A 25329-nucleotide genomic window follows, 5' to 3' on the forward strand; every position below is an offset into this window, starting at 1 on the left:
AGGTCTGCACTACATGATGTCATCAAAGTGTGGACTCTTAGGAGATCCACAAGTATGGAGTGAGCCATTTGGGCCAAAGTCTCACAACCAAACGCATGCAAGAAGTCACGCAAGGAAACAACGCAAGGTCGCGATGCAAGACCGTGGGACTGGGATTATAACTCCTCCCCGAACATCCAGCTGCCCTGTATGTTGCTCTCTCATTGGCTGTAGGTCATCATCGATGTTATTTTCAGTCAGAACACATTTCACAGGGCATGAATTTGAATCGCCGACAAGTCCAGATATCTAGCATGCCAGATATCTTATGGGTGTTTCTGATTTGCTGGGGAATATTGGTGTTTGAAAATTCACATTGTGTGTTTGTCACTCGCGTGCACGAGACGCGAATTGCATTTGATTTCAGGCATATATTGGCGATTTCTTAAAACCTGTCGGCGAGTCAAAATCAAGGCTAAAATCGTGCAGTCTGAAATCAGCAAAAGAGCAAAAACAAGGACAAGAGGGCAGAATCATGACAATAATATGGTGATGATAATGACAAGCCTCCGGTTCTTGTGCTTGCTCTTGGTTTCTTGCTTTTGTTTTCAACACATAAATCCACATTTTCTAAATTAAAGAAGTAAAATCATTACATGATGAAAGTACCAAACACAGACTATGACACAACAGTTTTTCATATAATCTAAGTTCATGAGCGTTTGGCTTCTCTTGAAGGTTTGGCTGTTGGGAGGGATTCCTGCTCTCGTTCAGCTTTTGAAAATTGACAATACTCAGCTGCAACAGACGGCGGCTGCTGCACTACGTAACGTGGTCTTTAAAGACATGAGGAACAAGCGCCAGGTGGAGAGTTGTGGAGGATTAGAAGTCATTAGGAATGTGCTTGCATCCAGTAACGACACGGAAACCCAGAAACACCTCACTGGTAAGACCAAAGTTTGATTCATGTCAATTAAAGATGATTTGTGTAATTCTCAAAAAATATTAGATGGCTGCCGTTATATATATTTTGTTGACATATGAACTCATTTTATTAAATCTATTTATTACCTTAAAATTTTTTTTTTTATTTCTTTGGCTTTTTGTTCTGTTTCTTCTAAACTTTAAAGAAATAATTGGTCATAAGAACATTCACTGAATTGATATTCCAGTGTTCTTGTTGTAAACTACACATTTTATACACTTGAGTATTCCCTGCAAACAGACAGTTTGCATATGGTGTACAATATTCATACGAAATACTGTTGTATTTGGAAGAGCATCACGTTAGCAGCGCAATAAATTTAAATTCCCAGGGAACACAAACTGATATTAAATGTAGTGTAAATCATTTTGGAAAAGTGTGGGAATACTTTGGGATTATACATACTATAACTATATATGTTGTTGCTGTACTGTAGTTATTTTGGAAGAGCATCACATTTGCAGGCAATGCGGATTCAATTTCCTATGGAACACTAATTGATATCAAATGTAGTGTAAGTCGCTTGCAGGAATACTTTGGGAATACTGTGTACAAAATACATACTATATACTAGTGTTTCTGTATTGTAGTTAATTTGGAAGAGCATTGAATTAGCAGCGCAATGAATTTCCCAGGTAACACAAACTGATATTAAATATACTTAAAGTCGCTTTGGGAAAATGTGGAAATACTTTAGGAATATTGTGCACAGTATACATACTATAACTATATATTGCTGTTCCTGCATGTACTTCATTCGGAAGAGCATCGCATTAGCAGCACAATTAATTTGATTTCCCAGGGAACACAAACTGATATTAAATGTACCATAAGTCGCTTTGGGAAACTGGGAATACTTTGGGAATACTGTGTACAGCATACATAAACTATAACTATATATTGTTGTTCTTGTACTGTACTTCATTCGGAGGAGCATCGCATTTGCAGTGCAATAAATTTAAATTCCCAGGGAACACAAACTGATATTAAATGTAGTGTAAGTCATTGTGGAAAAGTGTGGGAATACTTTAGGAATATTGTGTTCAGTATACATACTATAACAATATTATGATGTTCCTGTACTGTAGTTATTTTGGAAGAGCACAGCATCTGCAGGCAATGGATTCAATTTCCTATGGAACACTAATTGATATCAAATGTAGTGCAAGTCGCTTTGGGAAAGTGTAGGAATACTTTGGGAATACTGTGTACAAAATACATACTATATACTGGTGTTTCTGTATTGTACTTCATTTGGAAGAACATTGCATTAGCAGTGCAATGAATTTCCCAGGTAACACAAACTGATATTAAATATACTGTAAGTCGCTTTGGGAAAGTGTGGGAATACTTTAGGAATATTGTGTACAGTATACATACTATAACTTTATATTGCTGTTCCTGTACTGTACTTCATTTGGAAGAACATTGCATTTGCAGTGCAATAAATTTAAATTCCCAGGGAACACAAACTGATATTAAATGTAGTGTAAGTCGTTGTGGAAAAGTGTGGGAATACTTTAGGAATATTGTGTACAGTATACATACAATAACTTTATATTGCTGTTCCTGTACTGTACTTCATTTGGAAGAACATTGCATTTGCAGTGCAATAAATTTAAATTCCCAGGGAACACTAACTGATATTAAATGTAGTGTAAGTCGTTGTGGAAAAGTGTGGGAATACTTTGGGATTATTGTGTACAGTATACATACTATAACTATATATGTTGTTGCTGTACTGTAGTTATTTTGGAAGAGCATCGCATTTGCAGGCAATGGATTCGATTTCCTATGGAACACTAATTGATATCAAATGTAGTGCAAGTCGCTTTGGGAAAATTTAGGAATTCTTTGGGAATACTGTGTACAAAATACATACTATATACTGGTGTTTCTGTATTGTACTTCATTCGGAAAAGCATCGGATTTGCAGTGCAATAAATTTAAATTCCCAGGGCACACAAAGTGATATTAAATGTACTGCAAGTCGCTTTGGGAAAATGTGGAAATACTTTAGGAATATTGGGCACAGTATACATACTATAACTATATATTGCTGTTCCTGCATGTACTTCATTCGGAAGAGCATCGCATTTGCAGTGCAATTGCATTGTTGTTCCTTTTCTTGTCGTTAATTTGGAAGAACATTGCATTAGCAGCGCAATAAATTCAATTTCCTAGGGTACACAAACTGATATTAAGTGTACTGTAAGACACTTTTGGAAAGTGTCTGCCAAATGCAAAAATGTAAACGTACTGCAGGAAGTGGTATAGTGTGATTTTCCATAAATGTGGACATTTGTACAATTGCTCTGTTTGTTTGTATGTCATATGTGACCCTGGCCGACAAAAACAGTCTTAAGTCGCACGGCTGTATTTGTAGCATCAGCCAACAATACATTGTACAGGTTATTGATTTTTCTTTTATGCCAAAAATGATTAGGATATTATGTAAAGTTCACGTTCCATGAAGATATTTTGTAAATTTCTTACTGTAAATATATCAAGACTTCATTTCTGTGAGTGGATGCTTTTGCTAAGGACTTCATTTGAACAACTTTAAAGGCAATTTTCTTAATATTTTGCTTTTTGCACCCTCAGAGTTGTATTTCGGCCAAATATTGTCCTATCCTAACAAACCATACATCAATGATGTATAAATTTCAATTTCAAAAAATTACTTATGACTTGTTTTGTGTCATGTTTTTTGGTCATATTTTTCTTTTTATTTCAAGTGATACTAATTTTGTGCATTTTAGTTTATGGATGAAATGCTATTTTTTTAAAAAATAAACGTGTTATACTTGAACTATATAAGTGTGACGTGATGTCTGTGTTATACTGTAGGTTTGTTGTGGAATCTTTCCTCGGCTGATATTTTGAAGCCAGAGCTCATCAAAACTGTCCTGCCCCAGCTCACAGAAAGCATTGTGGTCCCATACAGCGGGTGGCCTGTCAGCAGCACCGACAGCACTGACAAGCATATCGAACCTGAGGTCTTCGACAACACCACCGGCTGTATAAGGTGAGAGTTGCTAGTTGCCAGCCAATCCTAGCATTGTTGGATCCAAGAATCCTCAGGACACTTTTCTTCTGTGGCACACGGATAGGTGTAAAATAGTCTAATAAAAAATCTATTGAGATTATATCTTACTTAGGTAAATCTTCAGGCTGATGGTAGAAAGTCTGGCCTCCACAGCAGATGGCTTTTACTTAAGAGACCATTACATGTAAAGCAGCCAATCACAGCTGAATGTGAAGTTGATGTTCACATTCAGCTAACAACTGCAAAACTTCTCCGAAGTGTTTCCAGTCTTATAAATAAAAAGTTCAGCCAGCTGTCTGTGGGCATGACGTCTGAGGTTGAGACTTCCTGTTTTATTAAGCCTGGAAAAGTGTCCAAAGTAATTGTTTATTTTGTCAAAATAGTGGGTTTCGATTTGTCAAATGGATTCTTTTTGGCTTTTTATTTGGGCAGTAAGACAGAAAACTGTATGGGAGAGGGAGGCAGGTGAACAGAAGTCAGGAGAAAAAGACAAGCCCAGGACACACAAACTTTAGTTAAACCAAAAGTGCTACTGCACAATGTGTCGTAGGGTAGCACACAAGGATATTGGCACAATGTTTTTTTATATGTTATGTGTGCTTAAAAGACTTGGCATCATTAGCTTGTTCTGTTTTCCAGCTGTTTAGTGAATAGCAAGCAACTTGGAAAGCACCATCCCACCCTTCTTCAGATCGCTCTCCAAAGCCACGCCTCCTCCAAAACACATGAACTTTGCTTTTAGCTATTTCTTGATCCAGATTTTTTGTGCCATGTTTTGTCTGGTCAGAATGATCATACATTTTTGCTTGGTCTGCATGGCGTAGTGGAACCATATCTGCATTTCAAAACTAGCCCAATAATCTTAGCCCAAATACCAAACTTTGCTTTTTTAAAGGGGTCACATCATGAAAATCTGATTTTTTTCTATGTTTAAGTGCTATAATTGGGTCCCCAGTGCTTCTATCAACATAGACATTGTGAAAAAAATCAACTAAGTAATTTAGTTTTGCTACACTATTCTCTGCAAGCATGTGAAAAATAGGTAATTGAAAATTGGCTCCCCTTGTGATGTCAGAAGGGGATCTTATTGTAATAAAACCCTTAATATGCACTATCCAACCACGGCACTGACATTTAATGCAAAGAGAGAGAGAAAAAAAATAATTATATTATAAAAATAATTATTAATAGCACAATTGAGTTTCAATTTCAACAAACCACCATCATTGCGATCAGTGTTGGCATTTCATCAGCTCATTTGCATTTTAAAGGACACACCCACAAACAGCACATTTTTGCTCACACCTATAAAGTGGCAATTTTAACATGCTGTAATAAATGATCTATATTGTATTTTAAGCTAAAACATTACATATGTACTCTGGGGACACTAAAGATTTATTTGACATCTTAAAAAAGTCTTGTGAAATGTCCCCTATAAATAAAATCACATTACCTTTCAATTGACAGCTGACTGATTTAACCTGTAGAAAACACGACCAGCGGCAACAGCTAAAAAGTAGTCCAGTTTTGCGGGAAAACCGAAAACTTGACAACACTGCTGATGCACATATGTATGCAAAAACATAGTTTGACGGGAAAGTAAGATGTCCATTTCAGCCAAATGCAACAATTGGGGAACATTTTATTGTCTTTCCCTTTCTAGACGGATATATATATATATATATTATAATTTTTTTTTTTTTTTTCTATAAATGTAAACCACTTAGTGATTGGTATTAGGATGTGAAAAGATTTTCAACCAGCACCACAAAAAGTGTTTCTGGACAAAATTGTTTACCTTGCCCTTAAATGCTCATTTGTTATTCTCATTGTTTAAGTCGCTTTGGATGAAACAACTGCTAAAAAACGTAACATAATATAAATGTGATGAACCGGATATTGTGCAAAAAACTTCCAAGCGGTGTAAAAATTTCTCAACTGGCTTCTTTAGGAATAAGAAGCAAGTTACTACGTTGGGCTTACAACAATGATTTCAAAGGTTGGAAAGTTATTAAAGGGTTTTGCTAGAGGCGTTTGGCAGAAAATTGGATATCCTGTTTCTTGATGAAGTTCTTGGTTCAATACATGTTCAGTCTTATCAAGTGCATTGTGGCATATTGTTGATTACCAAAACATATCATTTGAACTTTAAAGTCTGTTGTTTTGCTTTTACAGAAACCTTAGCTGTGCAGATATGGAGGAAGGATATCGATGAGAGACTGCCCAGGCCTGATCGACTCTCTTATGACATACGTTCAGTCCCAGGTGGAAAGATACCAGCACGACGACAAGGTTATCATGCCATTCTTCTTTGTTTATTTTGCAGTCATCTCTAGGAACAGATGGGTGTTCCTTTAATTACCTGGGGTTTCTTTATTATTCTTTTTGATCTAAAAACTAACATGTGTGACACTGGAACACAAAACCAGTCATAAGGGTTTCAATTGAGATTTACAAATTATCTGAAAGCTGAATAAAGCAACTTTCTATTGATGTAGGGTTTGTAAGGATAGGACAATATTTGGTCGAGATACAAGTATTGAAAATCTGGAATTTGGGGATGCAAACGATCAAAATATTGCGAAAATCGAAAATTGCCCTTAAAGTTGTCTAAATGGAGTCTTTAGCAACACATATTACTAATATATATATTTATATATATATATATATATATATATATATATATATATATATATATATATATATATATATATATATATATATATATATATATTTTTGCATATTATATATATATATATATATATATATATATATATATATATATATATATATATATATATATATATATATATATATATATATATATATATATATATAATATGCAAAAATAAATCAAACTGCAGTTAGTTTGTTTTGATTTAAGCCTACATAAGTCAAAAATACAGCAAAGTAGCACAATAAAACACAATAAAGGCATGATGACATAATAAACATGTTTTGACAACAATTTAAAAACGGAGTACAACTCTTCATATATTTATAGTTGGAAATTTACTAAATATCTTCATAGAACAAGATCTTTATTTACCAGTAATATCCTAATGATTTTTGGCCTTAAAAAAGAAATTGATTATTTTGACCCATACTATATATGTATTTTTGGTCATTACCACTAATATACTCGTATGACTGGGTTTGTTGTCCAGGGTCGCACTTTTTTTGCTACTTTTCTCCAACCTTGCTCCTGGTGATCTCCAGCCCTGCAGATTTTAGCTCCAACCCCTTTCAAACACAGCTAAAGCAGCTAATCAAGGTGTTCAGGGGTGCTTGAGAATTACAGACAGGTGTGTTGGAGCTGGCCCTGTCCCAAATGGTGCACTTGATGTGGACTTTCGTTCTCGTGGCCTTAAATTGCACATGCTCGCTTAGTCCATGAGTCCGTAGGGTGTCCCATCTGTCATTTTTACGCTCCGAAGTGTGCCCCTTTACACCCTTGATGCGGTCTTCAGCAAAGCCCGCACTGCAGTAGGCTTCGTGCACTATACCAACCCAGAAGTCCTTGCGAAAGAGCAATCAGACGACAGAAGTGAGAAGTTCACACTGATGGGCAACTTCTTTTCCTATTTCTGGCGCGACACTCGAGTCTGTCCAAAACTTTGGTGTACCCTCTTGGACTCGCGTCAAGGGTCCCTAGGGTCTGCACTACTTGATGTCATCAAAGTGTGGACTTGTAGAAAGAAGGTCCACAAGTCTGGAGTGTGCAGTTTGGGGCAGGGCCACTGAAGTTTGCAGGACGGTAGCTCACCAGGAGCAGGGTTGAAGACCCTGCTAGACCCACCCAGACATCTGAAACATACAGATCCTAAACATATAACTGCTTTTACATACTATTAAAACAATAAAAATCAAAACAAACATTGCATATATAAGTAACATTTAAAATGTTCAGTATATATTGATATTTATTTTTAACAAAATGCAGTTTAAATCAAAATCTAGTGTACTGTTATACAACATTATGTACAGTTGTGTGAAAAAGTGTTGGCCCTCTTTCTGTCACACTTGAATGTTTCAGATCATGTACCAAATTTAAATATTAATCAGAGGTAACACAAGTAAACACAACATGCTGTTTTTAAATTAATTTTTTTATTATAAAGAGACAACAAAATCCAAACCCACTGTATATATTGCCAAAAATGTAGTGGAACATAGATGTGACCTGAGTGTCCTTCTGTTCTTTTTGCGACGCTGGAAGCAGACGGTGGAAAACTGTGTCTGTGTACTTCATAACTTAAGCTACCAGCTGGAGACGGAGGCTCCGGAGTCTTTTTCTATCCCAGATGAATCCCCAAAAGACACAAGCAAACAGGGCTTATTCAACCCCAAGAACTCCAAGATTCAAAAGGTATGAGCTGTTCCTGTAAAAAAAGACTACAATTGCAGGTCCTAAAACACTACACCGGTCAACTAACTTCAATTTGGTTTTGCTGGTGAACACCATGACACCAGCATGGATATGTACTGTATTGAATTTGTAAAGCAACCCTTTCGGCAAAAGTTTCCATATGTGTTTGGCGGTTCCAAGTTTAAGTGGTTTCATGTTTAATGGAATACACAACCGTTTTTCAATATTTTACTATGTTCTTACCTCAAATTAGACGATTAATACATACATATCTTTTTTCAATGCGTGCACTTAATCTTTGTACAGCGCGTCGTGAATGTGTTAGCATTTAGCCTAGCCCCATTCATACCTTAGGATCCAAACTGGGATGAATATAGAAGCCACCAAACACTTCCATTTTATTAACTATGGCCTTACGCGTTTTTATGAGAGTGTTTTATATCAGGGCCGGGTTTCCCAAAAGCATCGTAAGGCTAAGTAGATAGTAAAAACGATCGTACGAATCATCTTAGAATTACGGGCTGTTTCCCAAAAGCTTCGTAGCTTAAGTTGCACTTGAAAATCATCGTAGATCTACGAGTGGTCTGGAGTAATCGTTCATTCTTAAGTGCATCTTAAGACAACAGAGTTACAAGGTCACCTACAGGACAACCAGCAAATTGCACTCCTGCAATAACGATAATGTAATGTTTTAAATGTTTATTTATTCATTGGTTCTTCTTTGTTTATTTTATATTAAATATATAATATAATATAATATAATATAATATAATATTTAAAATTCAAATGAGAAATCAAAATTAAATGACTAAACATAAATGAATAAAGAAGGAAAACATATTTTGTACAAGTTGGTAAAAGTTTTTTGTATTTTGGTAAAAGTTGGTATAGCAAATTGATAAATGGTTCATACCGATTGCTGCTATAATTCATCTAAACATTATTTTGAAGGGAAATGGCATCTAATTAAAGAAACCAAATAAATATTTACGGTACAATGCAATAATCCATAATAATAAATAAACATAGATAATAAACAACAAATAATAATAATAATCTAAACTATAATATAAAATGCCATTTCGCAGTGGGACGAGTCCTAACTAAATACGGAAAAGAATATTTAATAAATTATTAAAACATTTAAAAAATCATTTAACAATAATGAAAATATATTATTAAAAATATTAGTGCACATCAGCTGAAGATCATTAGCCTAAACAAGCTTCTGCTACAAATTCGAGTCATTCTATTGGTGACATTTCAGCACTTGGATAGCGACTCGTAAGTAGCACTTAAAACCCAGCTGCGAGCGATCGTTTCACATGCATCTTTGGGAAACGCACGTAAATGAACAACGAATGTTCGTTAAGTAGCTCGTAGAAAGCGCTCTTAAGTGCTAAGTTCAATCGTTATCGGGAAACCCAGCCCAGGCTGGAGGCTGACCGTCAGAAAACCCATCGCTTCACCTTGAAAGACATTTAATAACTGTATGGTTTAGTTTTTGATTGATTGAGATGGGTTTTAAAAAGTGGGGCACTATCCCATTATAAGGGGATGTGTACACCAAAGCATTTAAACGAGGCTGAAAATGCTAGGTGGACGCCAACTGTGGCCACTTGCCAGCATTTTTCCAGCTAAGCGCTTTGGTTCCTATGATTGTTCAGTTTTGTGTATCAGTCATTGAACGATGCAACGTTTGGTTGTTGTGATGTTTGTCCCGCCCCTCCTCCACTATGATTGGATGGCAGAGTAAAAAGTGACATTGGTGAGCTGAGCGTTTCACCCAACTTTAAACATTTTTCAACTATGGGCAGTGGGCACCAGTTTGACCTGTAAACAAACAAATAAAAATATTGTTTATGTACTCTTTCATTCTTTTGTGTCTGTTGCTTAAACAAAGCAAAAGCGAAAAATATTATTTAGTGCATCACTAATCACAGTTCTTTTTGTATTAGGACATTTCATTTCCATCAATGGATAAGAAGAAGCCTAAGGGTGTGAGTTGGCTGTACCATATAAAGTCCCTGCAACTGTATTTGACTCTGCTGAGCTCCAGTACGAATGTAGCCACACTGGAGGCGTGCTGTGGAGCTCTACAAAACCTCACTGCTTCCAAGAACACTGTACGTACACACGCATCAACACTGATTTAACTCAATAATGAATCGTTCAAGTACATTTTGAATGGATCTCTGTCCAGGTGTCCACTCTGATGAGTAAGACCATTGTTGAAAAGTTGAATGGCTTGCCTTCCATCTCTCCACTGCTGAATTCGCCAAACCCCAGCCTGCAGAGGACGGCAATGTCCTTGGTGGGAAACATGTCCCGGGTGACAGAACTGCGCGGTGCTTTGGGTAAGATGAGTGCATTTCAATTGAAAGTAAATAAAATGGTTAACCAAAGTTAAACGGCTACAAGTTGAATAAATCTGCACTACACTGTATTTGAAAAACGCAGCATTTAGTCAGTCCCTAAAATGGATGATGTTGTTGTGAACCACAGCCAAGGAAGTTCTCCCACACCTCTCATCGCTCCTCTTATCTGTGGACTCCAAAATGGCCGGTTCTGACTCCACCATCAGCTCAGCGTGTCGTGTGATGCACACACTCATGTTGTCCAAGGCCGAGCTCAGCAAAAAGGTGCTTAGCAGAGATCTGATAGACTCTCTGACACAGCTGAGTAGAAACATGTAAGTATATCAAAGGATATTCATCGCCTGTATGATTTTCCTTTTCCATCGCATAGTACCACACGGTTTGGTTTGGGTCAGCTCTCCTCAAGCTTGGTGAGCTTTTCCATCGAGTTTAGTAACACTTCAGAGTGGGAGGGATTAAAGGCGTGTTGTTATATTTGCGCTGCATACTGCTGTGACGACATAGAAGTGAGTGTTGTACATTCCCAGATATTCATTTATTTATCAGTCTGCCACAAAATGATAATTGACCACCGCAAATAAATGTTTGCACATCGCGTTTATCACTACCGCTGTCTCACATGACAGTTTCTGTACAAACACTGATGGAGTCCGTCAATGTGCTCCGCTGAGCCTCATTTAAGCATAAATGCGGACATGCGCATCGCGAATGTGCCACCACAAACTGCAAGTCTGGAAAAAACTGTTATGGTGTCCCTGATTCTCAACCTGTGGATGTTTTTAATCGCTAAAAGACAGTTTGGGAACTTATAGCAGAGCACAGATGACAACAGGTTTACTTGAGACAGCGCAAGCTAGCATGAAGGTAAAGCTAATTTTTTACATATAGCAATGACGCTGGTAGTGGCGATTTTCTCAGACCAATCAGTGATTTACAGTGTTTTCTAGGGGTGTAACGATATTACAAACCGAACCGAATGATCATGATACACCACCCACTATACGAATCGCGAAACTCCTGTGACGTGTCCCGGTACTCTCACGCCTCCTGCTGCCCATTGTTACGGTTAATGTCATTTATCTCTGACTAACTAATCTATTAATTAAAAAAATATATTTGCACACATTTGATTAAATTGTATTAGTAACGCCTAATAAGAGCTTTTTAAATGCTGTTCTAAATAGTATATTCCAAAGTTACTGTTTTCCAAGTGCGTGTCATGTCATTTGAATTGGGAGTGAGCGCACGTCACAGGATGGCTGCTCCGCCTGAGATTGCAGGGTGGGTACGGATCAACTGCGATCCATTCCAGCACTATATCCTATAGAGTAGTATTACATCCTTCATATCTCCAAAGAGTCTTTAGTTTTATCAAATTTATAAAGAACAGATCAGCTCTCGCGATTGTTTCCGGAGAAGCACAAAATCTCAAAGGCGTCCAGCGGGAGAAGCGAGTCATGAGCAAGCAACACACACAAAACATGATCTCACTATCTCTTAATAACTTATGATTTATTACATGTTCGTGTTGCTTACATTATAAGCACTTACGCGCCGATTACCAAGAAAACACAGACATTTGATGCAGTTTTACTTGCTATTCATGACCCGGTTGGGACTGACCCATTTCAACGAAATCCAGCATTAAACAAACACACACACAACTCCGCTGCTATCCCAGATAAACAAACTACATTCATTGTTTCCTTAAGGCTAGCTTACTTGGAAAGCTAAACAAACTTTCTTCTCCTTACCTCCAAAAACACACTTCTTTTGTGCCATTCTTGACTTTTGATATAAAACAAAAGCTGTCGTGTGCAGTGATGAACAATGCTAATGAGCGTCCTGGTCATTCTGGCTCTCACTTTGATTGACGTGTGGGCGTGCTTTTCCGGGGGAAGTGCCCATAAAAGGAATATGGGGTCAGTGATGCGTAACAGGTACCCATGTTCGAAAAAACTGGTTGGAAAGAGGAGGAGTGAGTTTCACAAATACTTTGTCACACGTTCAACTGCTTTTTTGACACTTTGCATTTGTTTAGCATGAGGATTACAACTCTTAAACTGTGTTAAAAGGGCCAGAATGCATGAATAGCATTAACCCCTTCAGCTTTTGCAGACTGTTTACATTTACTTACAAACGCATGACACACTGCATGAAAGATATTTTTGCGATAGCATAATATTTGCTCTTTACTACTTTTTTGAATGGAAAATACCCAAAAATACAAAAATTTTAATTCCTTAGCAGATACCAAGCTGAGTTTCTCTCTCGCTTGCAGGGTATTCACAGATGGAAGAAGAGCCGCCGGAGTTCTTCTGTACACTATGTGGGGCGAAAAAGACATTCGCAGTATCTTAAAAAAGGTAAGATCACCCTACTGAGATGTACAGCTTAGCAGCTGTGCTGCAATCGTTTCAGCACCGAGTCTATGTGGCATCCATACATAATATCTATGGCTCGAACTGCTTACCACACGTACAGCTGTATTGATGTGATTGGTTACATGTTTGTGACGTTGGAAAACCATGTGGAGGAAATACTCCACAATGGTGTTGAATGATGAATTAAAGCATATTTAAAACACAGCATAGACAAATAAACAACAATACAATCCTGATACTTTAAGAATACACCAAGTGTATGATTACAATAATGTTACAACACTTCACACCCTGATGTCACGTGTCTTTACGGGATATTTACAAAATCTGTGTGAGCACGTATTCCAGAAAATCACTGGCAGTGTGAATGAACATGTCAAATGATCCCATGACAAATCCCGGACACATTATCCATGTATTAATCAAAATCTTTGCGTTATTGATCACACTTCTTTTTAATATGCAAATTTAATGAAACCAGAAACTTGTTTAACCACGATGATTGTTAACGAATTGAGTATCCAAAGGGAGCCAGACATGTCTTTGCGAGTCTTTCGCAAACGAAAGACTCTCTAAGAAGACTTTATTGATTATGTAATCTTACATGTCATTATGTAATGTATTGCTGTTGAGCAATAAAAAAAAACTTGGTTTATTTTTTCTTTATTATATTGTGCCCATCAGCACAGTAGTTAAAATGTGTTGCTGCCGCAGGGAAGAGCGATGGTTTATTTTCATTATTCTTGAGGGATCTATTAAGATAAAAGGAGGAGCAACCTTAGATTTTTAGGGAAAAAAGGGTGTGCAGGTCTGTGCACCCCTGCGTTGGGTTAAAAAACCTCAGGCTGCCATACATCTTTCTTGCCTAGTCATTAACACATCAAAGAAGACTCTCAGAGCACATTTACACCTGGTATTAAGATGCGTTTTGGTCGATATATCAGTTCACACCTGGTGTTTTAATGCATCTCTTTTGTCTGCTTTCGACAGCTTCTGTCCTGATAACTTTAAGTTAATGGTCTTTGAGCGAGGCGTCAAAACATGAGCGGGAGAAATTATGGGTTTAAATTGGCAATAATAACTAATATTATGTCAGAGTCCGCTGTTTGTGTAACACAGCATCTTAAAGGATTAGTCCATTTTCTTGAGCAAGATCTAGATGGTTTGCTCACCACCATGTCATCCGGGGTGTTGATGTCTTTCTTTGTTCAGTCGAGAAGAAGTTGTGTTTTTTGAGGAAAACATTCCAGGGTTTTTCTCATTTTATGGACTTTGTTGGACCCCAATACTTCAACTCTTCAAAATTTCAGTTTCAACGCAGTTTCAAAGGACTCTAAATGATCCCAATCAAGGCATAAGGGTCTTATCTAGCGAAACGATTCTCATTTTGGACAAGAAAAATAAAAAATATGCACAACTTCTCGTATATCTCTGGTCCTGTGAAGCCCCAGCGCGACCTCACGTAATTGCGTAAAGGTCACGTGTTACATATATGAAACGCACATTTGCGGACCATTTTAAACAATAAACTGACACAAAGACATTAATTTGTATCATTTCACATACAACAACATCGGAACGGTCCTCTTTCTCCTTGTAAACACGTTTGGGATCGTTTAGAGTCCTTCGAAACTGCAATTTTAAACTGCATTAAAACTGTTAGGTGTTGGGGTCCATTAAAGTCCATTAAAATGAGAAAAATCCTGGAGTGTTTTCCTCAAAAAGCATAATTTCTTGGCTGAGCGGGGAGGGACATCGGCATTTTGGATGACATGGTGGTGAGTAAATTATCTGGATTTTTTGTAAGAAAATAGAAATCCTTTAGTACCAATTGTAAACAGGCCACACTTGCTTGTACAAACTGTTTTTAACACATACGCACACTTCCAGGCCCTGACTTGTACTTGTACCACGGAAGTGGTTAAATGGAATAAGCAAGGAATCTCGGGAGACGAGTTCTGTCTCTCTGCCGATCGGTATTGAAAGTCAAGGCAGCAACGTTTTACACAGTGCACTCTGGATGTGACCCTCCAACCCCCATTAGAATAACACAGGGGTGTTTCGTCACCTGATCCTAGAAAGATTTATGCTAATGGGGTATCTGAGCAGACATGACCAAAAATAGGTGCATAATAGAGCTGAATGCTTGGTTGTAAGAAATGCAATCGTCTGCTGATATAGTTTACTCAGATTTATTTCGTAACACTTTAACTCTTTCCCCGCCAGCGTTTTTAAAAATGTATTTTTCATAATGTTCAACGCCTTCCAGAAAATGTTCTTCTTAAAATATATAAACATAAAGTATATCAAATGAAAGACCAGACCCTCTGCTTTTAAACAAAAAAACCTGTTTCATTCTACCTTCATTACTCCTTTTCTCACCTCTCAACTAGTGAGTAGGTTTCTTCAAAAACACCAAATTTGGTGAGATAATTCCATTTTTGTGAAGGACTTTTGATAGAGTCAGATGCAGAGCGATCCTCAAAACTTACACGGACATACAGCTGTTTGCCCTAGGGCGATACTTCTGGGTTTTACTAGTTACCTGGTTGATAATAGCGTTATTGCGGAAAGCCGTAAATACTCGCCATTGGCAGGGAAGCGATTTCTCTTAATTGACGAGTTAACTCGTCAATGGCGGGGAAAGAGTTAAAATAGGGTTGTTTTTGTTGCATTAGTTAAAGTCCACTTGTGGTGAAAATCAAGTTTTGTTTTTTATTTTAGTTTTGTTTTATTTATGTCTATGTGGTGTTTTTAGATGCTAATCTCATGTTAATCTTGAGTACCTATAGAGTAGTAGCATCTTATTTTTTGTCCCACTCCTCCACACAGATCTTCTCTAGATCAGTCAGGTTTCTGGCCTGTCGCTAAGAAACAAAGAGTTTGAGCTCCCTCCAAAGATTCTCTATTGGGTTTAGGTCTGGAGACTGGCTAGGCCACGCCAGAACCTTGATATGCTTCTTACAGAGCCACTCCTTGGTTATCCTGGCTGTGTGCTTCGGGTCATTGTCATGTTGGAAGACCCAGCCTCGACCCATCTTCAATGCTCTAACTGAGGGAAGGAGGTTGTTCCCCAAAATCTCACAATTCATGGCCTCGATCTTCTTCTCCTTAATACAGTGCAGTCGCCCTGTCCCATGTGAAGAAAAACACCCCCAAAGCATGATGCTACCACTCCAGTGCTTCACAGTAGGGATGGTGTTCTTGGGATGGTACTCATCATTCTTCTTCCTCCAAACACGTTTAGTGGAATTATGACCAAAAAGTTCTATTTTGGTCTCATCTGACCACATGACTTTCTCCCATGACTCCTCTGGATCATCCAAATGGTCATTGGCAAACTTAAGACGGGCCTGGACATGTGCTGGTTTAAGCAGGGGAACCTTCCGTGCCATGCATGATTTCAAAGCATGAAGTCTTAGTGTATTACCAACAGTAACCTTGAAAACAATGGTCCCAGCTCTTTTCAGGTCATTGACCAGCTCCTCTCTTGTAGTTCTGGGCTAATTTCTCACATTTTTTAGTAACATTGAGACCCCACGAGGTGAGATCTTGCATGGAGCCCCAGTCATGTTTAGCTTCTTCCATTTTCATTGCTCCAACAGCGGACCTTTTTTCACCAAGCTGCTTGACAATTTCCCCGTAGCCCTTTCCAGCCTTGAGGAGGTGTACAATTTTGTCTCTAGTGTCTTTGGACAGCTCTTTTGTCTTGGCCATGTTAGTAGTTGGATTCTTACCGATTGTATGGGATGAACAGGTGTCTTTATGCAGCTAACGACCTCAAACAGGTGCATCTAATTTAGGATAATAAATGGAGTGGAGGTGGACATTTTAAAGGCAGACTAACAGGTCTTTGAGGGTCAGAATTCTAGCAGATAGACAGGTGTTCAAATACTTATTTTCCTCACTGTAACAGAATTAGTATTCGAATAAAACTTTCCAAAAATGTTACGAACCTCGACGAAGTGCATTTGGCACAGAAATACTTCATATTTCCAAATTGTTCTTTGGATTTTTGCCCATGTTTAGCATGACTCTCCAATAATTAATTTCATTAAACGATGAGAACACTCAAAAAGCCATTCTCTGACGCTATGTATGTTTATCTAACTAAGTTCAGGAAGAGCATTTTCATGTAATTCAACCAATCAGCATGATTAGGTCTCAATATATGGCCATCCCTTACCTCTGTCTAGTGACAGGTGTTTTTTGCAGCATCTCTTCTTCACCCCACCACCTCACTCTCTGCTAGTACATCTATCCCAGTTAAAGAGGGGGGAGTACTCTGGGTTCGGGCTAATAGCCCTCCCCTTGGACAGCACGCCAAATATGCTTCATCTCACAACCTTATTGATTACATGTTAATGTGACCTCGCAAAATCTATGGGTGATGCACAATGTCAGTGTATAACGCATGCATGTACTGCTTTTAACTCTTTCCCCGCCGGCGTTTTAAAAAAAGTTGCCAGGCAGCGCCAGCATTTTTCATGATTTTCACAAAAGTTTAATGCCTTCCAGAAAATGTTCTTCTTTGAATATATATACAAGCAATATATCAAATGAAAGAACAGACCCTCTGCTTTCAAACAAAACTTTTTATCACCTCTCAAATATGTGTAGGTTTCTTCAAAAACACCCTATTTTGAGCAAAAAGCTGAGAAAATTCAATTTTTGTCAAGGACTTTTGATAGAGATCAGATGCAGAGCGATCTTTAAAACATACACGGAGTATATGTGAGGCGCTATTTCATTGGCAGGGAAGCGTTTTTTTCCTAATTGACGAGTTATCTCGTCAATGGCGGTGAAAGAGTTAATAATATGCATTGATTACTGACTTTATCAGCACAAAAAGTATTCTTGTCACATTACAAATTGTTACCATTTGATTTTTAAAAATTAAATAGCAAAAAAAAAAGTATTGTTTTATCTATATATGAAGAGTTCAGATGCAAAAACTCAAGTGCATCTAGCATGATTTCTCCTAATGGATTCTGCCTAAAAAACTGTATTTCTGAATTGCCCGCAGGTAAGATTAAACAGATTTCATGCGAAAGTATTTGATGAACATTTAGTTACAATCATTATCTAATTTTTGACAAAGGTGGCGTTTAGCAGCTTATGCATTTGAACTTTTCATATCTTTATCTAATAGCTATAAGATACAAAGAAAATGACAATTTGTCTGTTAGGGGCATTGGTGGTTAAACTAGAGCGTGGGTTGTTAGTAAATACAGTTCAGATTTCAAACGACAGGATATTTCAAAAGTTGCATAGTTTCTTTTTCAACAGCGTTGCACTTGAAAGCTCTGCTGGAATTTGTGCATGAAATTGTTGAAATTGTTGCATCTTACCTGTTCAATACAGTGTTATTGTACAGCAGTTGCTCTGAGCATGCATTTAGACATTTCAAAGATTGGTCAATATGTAAAAGGTAACACGTGTGCTCACTTCAAACCAGCTGTAATTGTGGAAATGCTTATTTATATGCTTTATTTATATTAGTTGTAGTAATGTTTCGCACCACTGAAGAAAAGTTGTTTCACTGCTCAACGCATGCACTGAAGCAAGACAAAGTAATGATTTATTTCCTTCATGCCTGACTTCAGCATAAACCTTGTGAACTCCAGCAGGCGTGTGCAAACATGTGGTTATAAAGCCGAGATTCTGAAGAAAACGGTGATGTTTATTTAATATAGTGATGCATATGTTTTGAATTTCTGTTTATTTACAGCAAGGGATGAACAAGGACACGTTTATAAACGACGTCACGGCTGCATCGTACAAAATAGTAACAAGCAGTCTTCCCCGCTGATCGACATGTTGGTTAGTATTAAGCAACTCGTTTTTAGTATCTTGATGCCCTTAGCTATCTGTTTTAATATGATTTTCAATCTATCTCAGTTTTGCAGATATGGTCTCTGTGAAGCCACAAAGAGAACAGCAGTTTGGATTGCCTACATATACTGTTGGGTATATTTGCTTCTTGCTAGCAAAATCCTTTTAGTGCCTAATGTGCACGTTTACCATGGGAAACAGTTTGTACACTTTGGCCTGCCAAACTTGCACTACTGGTCTTGCAGAACAGTAATTCCTGTCATCTTTTTGTATTGCTTTTCTACGCTGTTATTTAGCAATATTGAAACTTTCTCGAATGCCTAATATTAAGATACATGCTGATTCATGAGTGTTTCTTAATGCCGTATGGCCTGTGTGGTTGTCAGTATCTAAATGTCCCTTCGTGTAACGGTGTTTGAGCACTTGAGCGTCTGAAAAATGTAAATGTTAGGGCTGCAACTAACGATTATTTTATAATCAATTAATTGGCCGATAAATTTTTTTTTTCGATTAATCGACTAATCGGATAAAAACAAAAATGTTAGGGCTGCAACTAACAATTATTTTATAATCAATTAATTGGCCGATTATTTTTTCGATTAATCGACTAATCGGATAAAAACTAAAATGTTAGGGCTGCAACTAACGATTATTTTATAATCAATTAATTTGCAGATTATTATTATTATTTTATTTTTTCGATTAATCGACTAATCGGATAAAAACAAAAATGTTAGGGCTGCAACTAACAATTATTTTATAATCAATTAATTGGCCGATTATTTTTTCGATTAATCGACTAATCGGATAAAAACAAAAATGTTAGGGCTGCAACTAACAATTATTTTATAATCAATTAATCAGTCGATTTTTTTGATTATTCGACTAATCGGATAAAAACAAAAATGTTAGGGCTGCAACTAACGATTATTTTATAATCGATTAATCGGTCGATTATTTTTTTCGATTAATCGACTAATCGGGTAGAAACATAAATATTACTCAATTACATTTTTCAATTTTCATTATAGCTAAATAAAGCACTAAATTAGGGTATTCATGTGTAGAAGTGTACTTTTAAAAGTGCATAGTCACAATTTTTATAATCGATTAATCACCCGATTATTTTTTTATTAATGGACTAATCGGGTAAAAACATAGATATTACTCAATTACATTTTTCAATTCTCATAATAGCTAAATAAAGCACTATATTAGGGTGTTCATGTGTAGAAGTATACTTTAAAAAGTGCAAAGCCACACACTACTACACAGTTCGCCCTCTATGAAGAAACAGCATCTGACTTTAATTATAAGCGCACAGTTAGCGCTGTATGAAGCAGATGCGTGTCAGCACTGTCCGACAGTGATGCGGGAGCATGTGAGGTCAAAGACCAACTTATCAATAAGGAAAATTGTTGACAACGAATTTCATTATCGAATTTAATCGACTAGTTGTTGCAACCCTGGTTTATACGGTCTATAAAAATGAATACTTTTGCCCTCATGAACTGCATCATGTTAGTGCTTTGTTTTGGGTGCAGTTATGGGATGTCATTGTATCCATATGTATGAAAATGCAAATGACACATTATCGTCCATTTCTATTGAGCATTGCTAAAAGTATAAAAGTTCAGTTATAATTTTACTGTAACCTTTCAAACGCACTTTTTTTTGCTTATTGCTTTAGAAGATTTGAAACGTGGGTTAAGTTGCGTGTTGTGCACTTTTTGGAGCTCGAATGTTTAAACCTTTATTGAATTGACAAAACAGCTATAACATTTATCAGAATATTATCGTTCAGACTGCCAGGGACTTTCTCACTGTGTGTATCTCTTTTCTCAATGATCACTGTTGCCGGTCAAGTCGGAAGCTTCTATTGAAATGAATGAGATCATGTCGCTCTGCCACTACTAGTCACTGGCGTCAAGTAAAAACATTTGTTACATTTTCTTTCATGTTCATTTTTGTTCATATGCATTTGTAATGGTTTCTTGTTCAAAACCAAATGCAATGCATTACGTATACTGACTTGCATAGGGGATTCTAGGTACTGTACATAACTTGATTTTTTCTCTTAGAAAGTACTCGATTAAAGGCGGGGTGCACGATTTTTGAAAAAACACTTTGTCAGGCATTAGCAAGGTGCGTGTCTACTAACCGACATCTTTGCTGGGTTGCGTATGTGTGGGTCTATCAAAAAAGGTCCAGATGATAGTTAGGGGTAGGGGCGTGTTTATTTAGGTGATTTCCAATGTCAACATTGGCTTTCAGAGATCATGCACCCCGCCTTTAAGTAGCTTTAAAACAGCAGGTGCATCATGCATTTAGTGCTTGCTCAGTTGACTTAAGATGAGTTTGAAGATGAACGAAAGTTTACTTAATGCATAACTGAACCTACGCAGAGGATCGACTTGCTTTTATGACTGGATGAGGAGAGTGTAAATGTTGAAACTGGGTGTTATTGTGTGTGTGTTTGAACGTGTTAATGTTTACTGTTTTGTTACAATGAAATATCATAAATAACAAAATACTGTTATGTATGAGATTTGGAGATCAGCATAGAGGTAAAGAGTGAAGGTATCATGTAGGTTAAGGGCAGATATTGTATGTTGTGTTCTTGCATGTGCTGTTTTTCACAGCGGGTAAATAATGTGCACTAATTTTTTTTCTGTTGCCTCCTACCTGCACCATATCCACATGGTTAAAAAAAGATCATTTTAATTGTTTGTCAAGTTAACTGGATCAACACAAATCAACTATTTTCATTACAGGTCTATACAATTCATCCAGTTTAAGTTCAGATTAATCTAGTGCAAAATTTGTGTGGAAAAACTTGTAAAGCAATTTGACATTAGTCAATTTAGGGACCATCTCTAAAGTTACACTTGAATATACACATTTTTACTTTTAACAGCATTTAAATAAAATGACTTATAGTCAACAAACAGTCACAAAACAAACTGTACTGTATGCATGTGGTTGTCAACTATAATGGAAACTTTTTAGATTTTTGAAATGTATTAAAATAAACTGTTAAATGCTATTGAAAAAAAAATGTAGCTTTTGAAGTGATCCCTAAATTCACAAACCTCAACCATCCATCATGGGCAATTATTAGCTACAGTTGTGGTGACGGCGAAGACCCCAACTCATATGTATCAGCAGTCAAAATATTATATAGAAGAAATTACATCATGAGATTTGGATTATGTCAGAACTCAGAAAAAAAACTTTTGTTATCTCGAAATCATGAGAAAATAGGTTGTGGCTTAAATCAGGACATTCAAGGGTTTGGACCGCAGCAAACGAACCCGGTGTAAAAATATCCTAAATGATTGTATAGAAATAGTTGCCATATGTTGTTGGTTCGATCTAAAAACATTGTTTTGTTCTTTAGAAAGTTAATAATGTTTTCTCTGTTTTTTTGACCCTTTAATAATATGCAATTATGGAGTTTACTTTTAACTTCTCATCCCCCTTCTGACAACACCTATATGTGGTTTTATTGTACAGTATACTGTGCTTTGCTGTTTACTAAATCTGTCTCATATTGTGTTTTGTAAATATTGTTTGTTTTATGATGCTATGTGCAGCTTACTTTTGCATTGTATTTTTTATCAGACTTAGTGATGTTGAATGGAAAACAGAGACATTTAATTGCAAAACTTACATTTTGTATTAAAATATTAAATGTCTAAGTTGTTCATATTCATTTAAAATAAAAATGCTTTTGCACCTGCTCAGTTTGCAGTTATTCATTCATTACTTATGCTGTGCAGTATAATAAAAATTTTGGCAGAATTGGGTATGCCTGAATTTAATATTCACAAATGAGACAACATTTTTGGAAAATAAAGAGATGTAATATTAATATGTGACCCTGGACCACAAACCCAGTCATAAGTAGCATAGATATATTTGTAGCAGTAGCCAAAAAGACACTGTATGGATCAAAATTATCCTTTTTTTTAATCCCCCCAAAAATCGAAAATTAGGAGTCATCTACCCACATTATTTATGTAATAAATTTATAAAAATGGTCTTATTCTGCAGAAAACTGTGCTTTTCCACAATTTATATATTTAAATAACAAAATTTAATGACCTGCCGGTGGGTCCACAGAGTTTAAGGGTTAAATGTACATTTTAGGTTTACAACATTTTTTACACGTTGATCATAAGCCAAACTACAAGTGTCAAACATTGTTTTTACATAAATCGTGCAGATATATTACAAACGATCCGTTTCCCCAGCACAGGCAGAACTTTTCTTGTTTCTTTCCAAAGGAGACATGTGTCTTAATCTCTTGGTGAGCCTACTGGATGCTTATCTCCTCCACCCTACACAAAAAATGCTAGGCTGTGAGCCAAGAAAAGATCTTATGAGTCATGCAAATTCCCCAATATAAAAGCAAGCTCATGCATTCCTGTCATAGGGAAACCGAGTACTGCACTGCTTATACAAACAACTTTTTAGGTCGTGACTTGTAACAAAGTTCATTTGCATAATTGTGCTCATGTTTTTTGTATTGTAGAAAGTGCAGTATAGTGATTTTTGAATGTTTTAGTCTCTCAGTTTTTACACACGCTGCATTGAGTTCTGCTTTCATTCACACACACTGGGATTAACTTCAAATCAAACTGGTATTTTTCTTTCATTTATTGTAATGCAAGTTTATAAATAGCTACAAATCAACATTTCCCAAACTAGCCTGATTTAAGTTTGTTTCAGGTCTTATAATTGAACTGAATAACTTCGTTGAGCATGCATGTTTTGTTAATGCTATATTGAGTAATGGATAAACAGCATGCTGTCAGATATGAACAGCAGAAATTTATTGCTAAAATCTAATTGGAGTGAAGGCGTTTAGGCATTTGCTAAAAAATCCTGTTTGTGGGTGGAGATCCTTTACTGTATATCTGTTTAACACTGAAACTAAACAAAGGCCTGAGGGCACAACAGCATCTTTCAGTAGTTTATTTTTGTCATTTCAAAATGAAGAGTTTCGTTGCAAAACGAGATAAATCCATTTTTTAACATTTTTGTCAAAACATGTTTATTATTATGTTATCATGTTATTATTTTGTTTTATGGTGCTACTTAGCTGTATTTTTTAAGTTATGAAGGTTTAAATCAAAACAAACCAACTGCAGTTGAATTGAAATTAATTGGAATGCACAACCTAAAAACAAGATTTCTGAACAATTAATAAAACGATGGTTATCTCGTTTTGCAACGAAACTCTTCAAATATAGTTCAGCACATAGTTTGGTGTAACTTATTTGTTTTGATGATAGTTATTTTGTCATGTTTCCTCTTATTTGGCAGCCTTAAAGATTTTGGTGAGACCATCTATAGGAAGCTACCATTAAAAGCACAAGATTCCTCTTTCCCTTCAGATCGCTTTCCAAAGCCACATCTACTCCAAAACCCGTAAACTCTTTTATTAGCTATTTCTTGATCCAGGCGTTTCTTATTCTTCAGTCTTTTTACGTCTTTATCCAATATTTTGCCGTTCAGGATGAACATAAGGTATTCGCTTTGCCTTCCTTTCTTGTATGGTCTGCATTGCATATAGAGGAACATGCAGGGTTGCCAGATCTGCCAGCACAGCAAAAGTCTAGTCTTAAATGAACTCTCACAGAGTTCATGTCAACATTTTTTCAGAGTTTATTATAGCTCCACACTCATCAAAGTTAAATGAACACTTTCAAGATAGTAAATTAGGCCAGAGTTTCGTCACTAAAAGAGATTTCACACTGTTCAGAGAGTTAGCTTTAACTATTTAGGTAGTACTAGTTTAACATAGTACAGAGTTAAATGTTTAACATGATTCTAGAGTTTCTTTTACTCACAAAAGTGTTAAAGGGGTCATATTATGAGATTTTTAGGATAAGTCTTTGGTGTCCCTGGAGTATATATGTGAAGTTTTAGCTCAAAATACCATATAGATCATTTATCATAGTGTGTTAAAACTGTCACTTTGTAGGTGCAAGCAAAAATGTGCTGTTTTGGGGTGTGTCCTTTCTTTAAAATGCAAATGAGGTGATGAAATGTCAACACTGATTACAATGACGGTGACTTTAAATGAAACAACCAAGATCTAAACCTAAGTTAAAGGGGTCGTAGCGTAAAAAATCTGGCTTTTTTTCTATGTTTAAGTGCTATAATTGGGTCCCCAGTGCTGCTATCAACCTAGAACATGTGAAAAAGATCAACCCAGTAGTAAACCATTCTTTGCAAGCATGTCAAAAAATAGGTTGCTCAGATTTTGCCTGTTTTGTTTCTTTGTTTTATTTGAATCGCCATTAGCTTCAGCATGAGCTAAAAGCTATTCTTCCTGG

The 25329-nt window shown here is 36.6% G+C and overlaps 1 protein-coding gene across 1 annotated transcript in view; it reads left to right on the forward strand.

Annotated features, from left to right (window-relative positions):
* The window catches only part of pkp1a (plakophilin 1a), a 39406-nt gene extending 16681 nt beyond the window's left edge, over window positions 1-22725 (forward strand). Inside the window, 11 exon segments of the mRNA XM_055188242.2 lie at window positions 718-925; window positions 3815-3992; window positions 6192-6214; window positions 6217-6308; window positions 8239-8385; window positions 10344-10511; window positions 10589-10742; window positions 10891-11077; window positions 13045-13129; window positions 18879-18970; window positions 19049-22725. Coding sequence (XP_055044217.2) covers window positions 718-925; window positions 3815-3992; window positions 6192-6214; window positions 6217-6308; window positions 8239-8385; window positions 10344-10511; window positions 10589-10742; window positions 10891-11077; window positions 13045-13129; window positions 18879-18959 — 1323 coding nt within the window. The 3' untranslated portion in view covers window positions 18960-18970; window positions 19049-22725.
* Window positions 22726-25329: the final 2604 nt, after the last annotated feature.

Source organism: Misgurnus anguillicaudatus, chromosome 13 (assembly GCF_027580225.2).
Source record: "Misgurnus anguillicaudatus chromosome 13, ASM2758022v2, whole genome shotgun sequence".
Classification (NCBI taxonomy): Eukaryota; Metazoa; Chordata; class Actinopteri; order Cypriniformes; family Cobitidae; genus Misgurnus; species Misgurnus anguillicaudatus.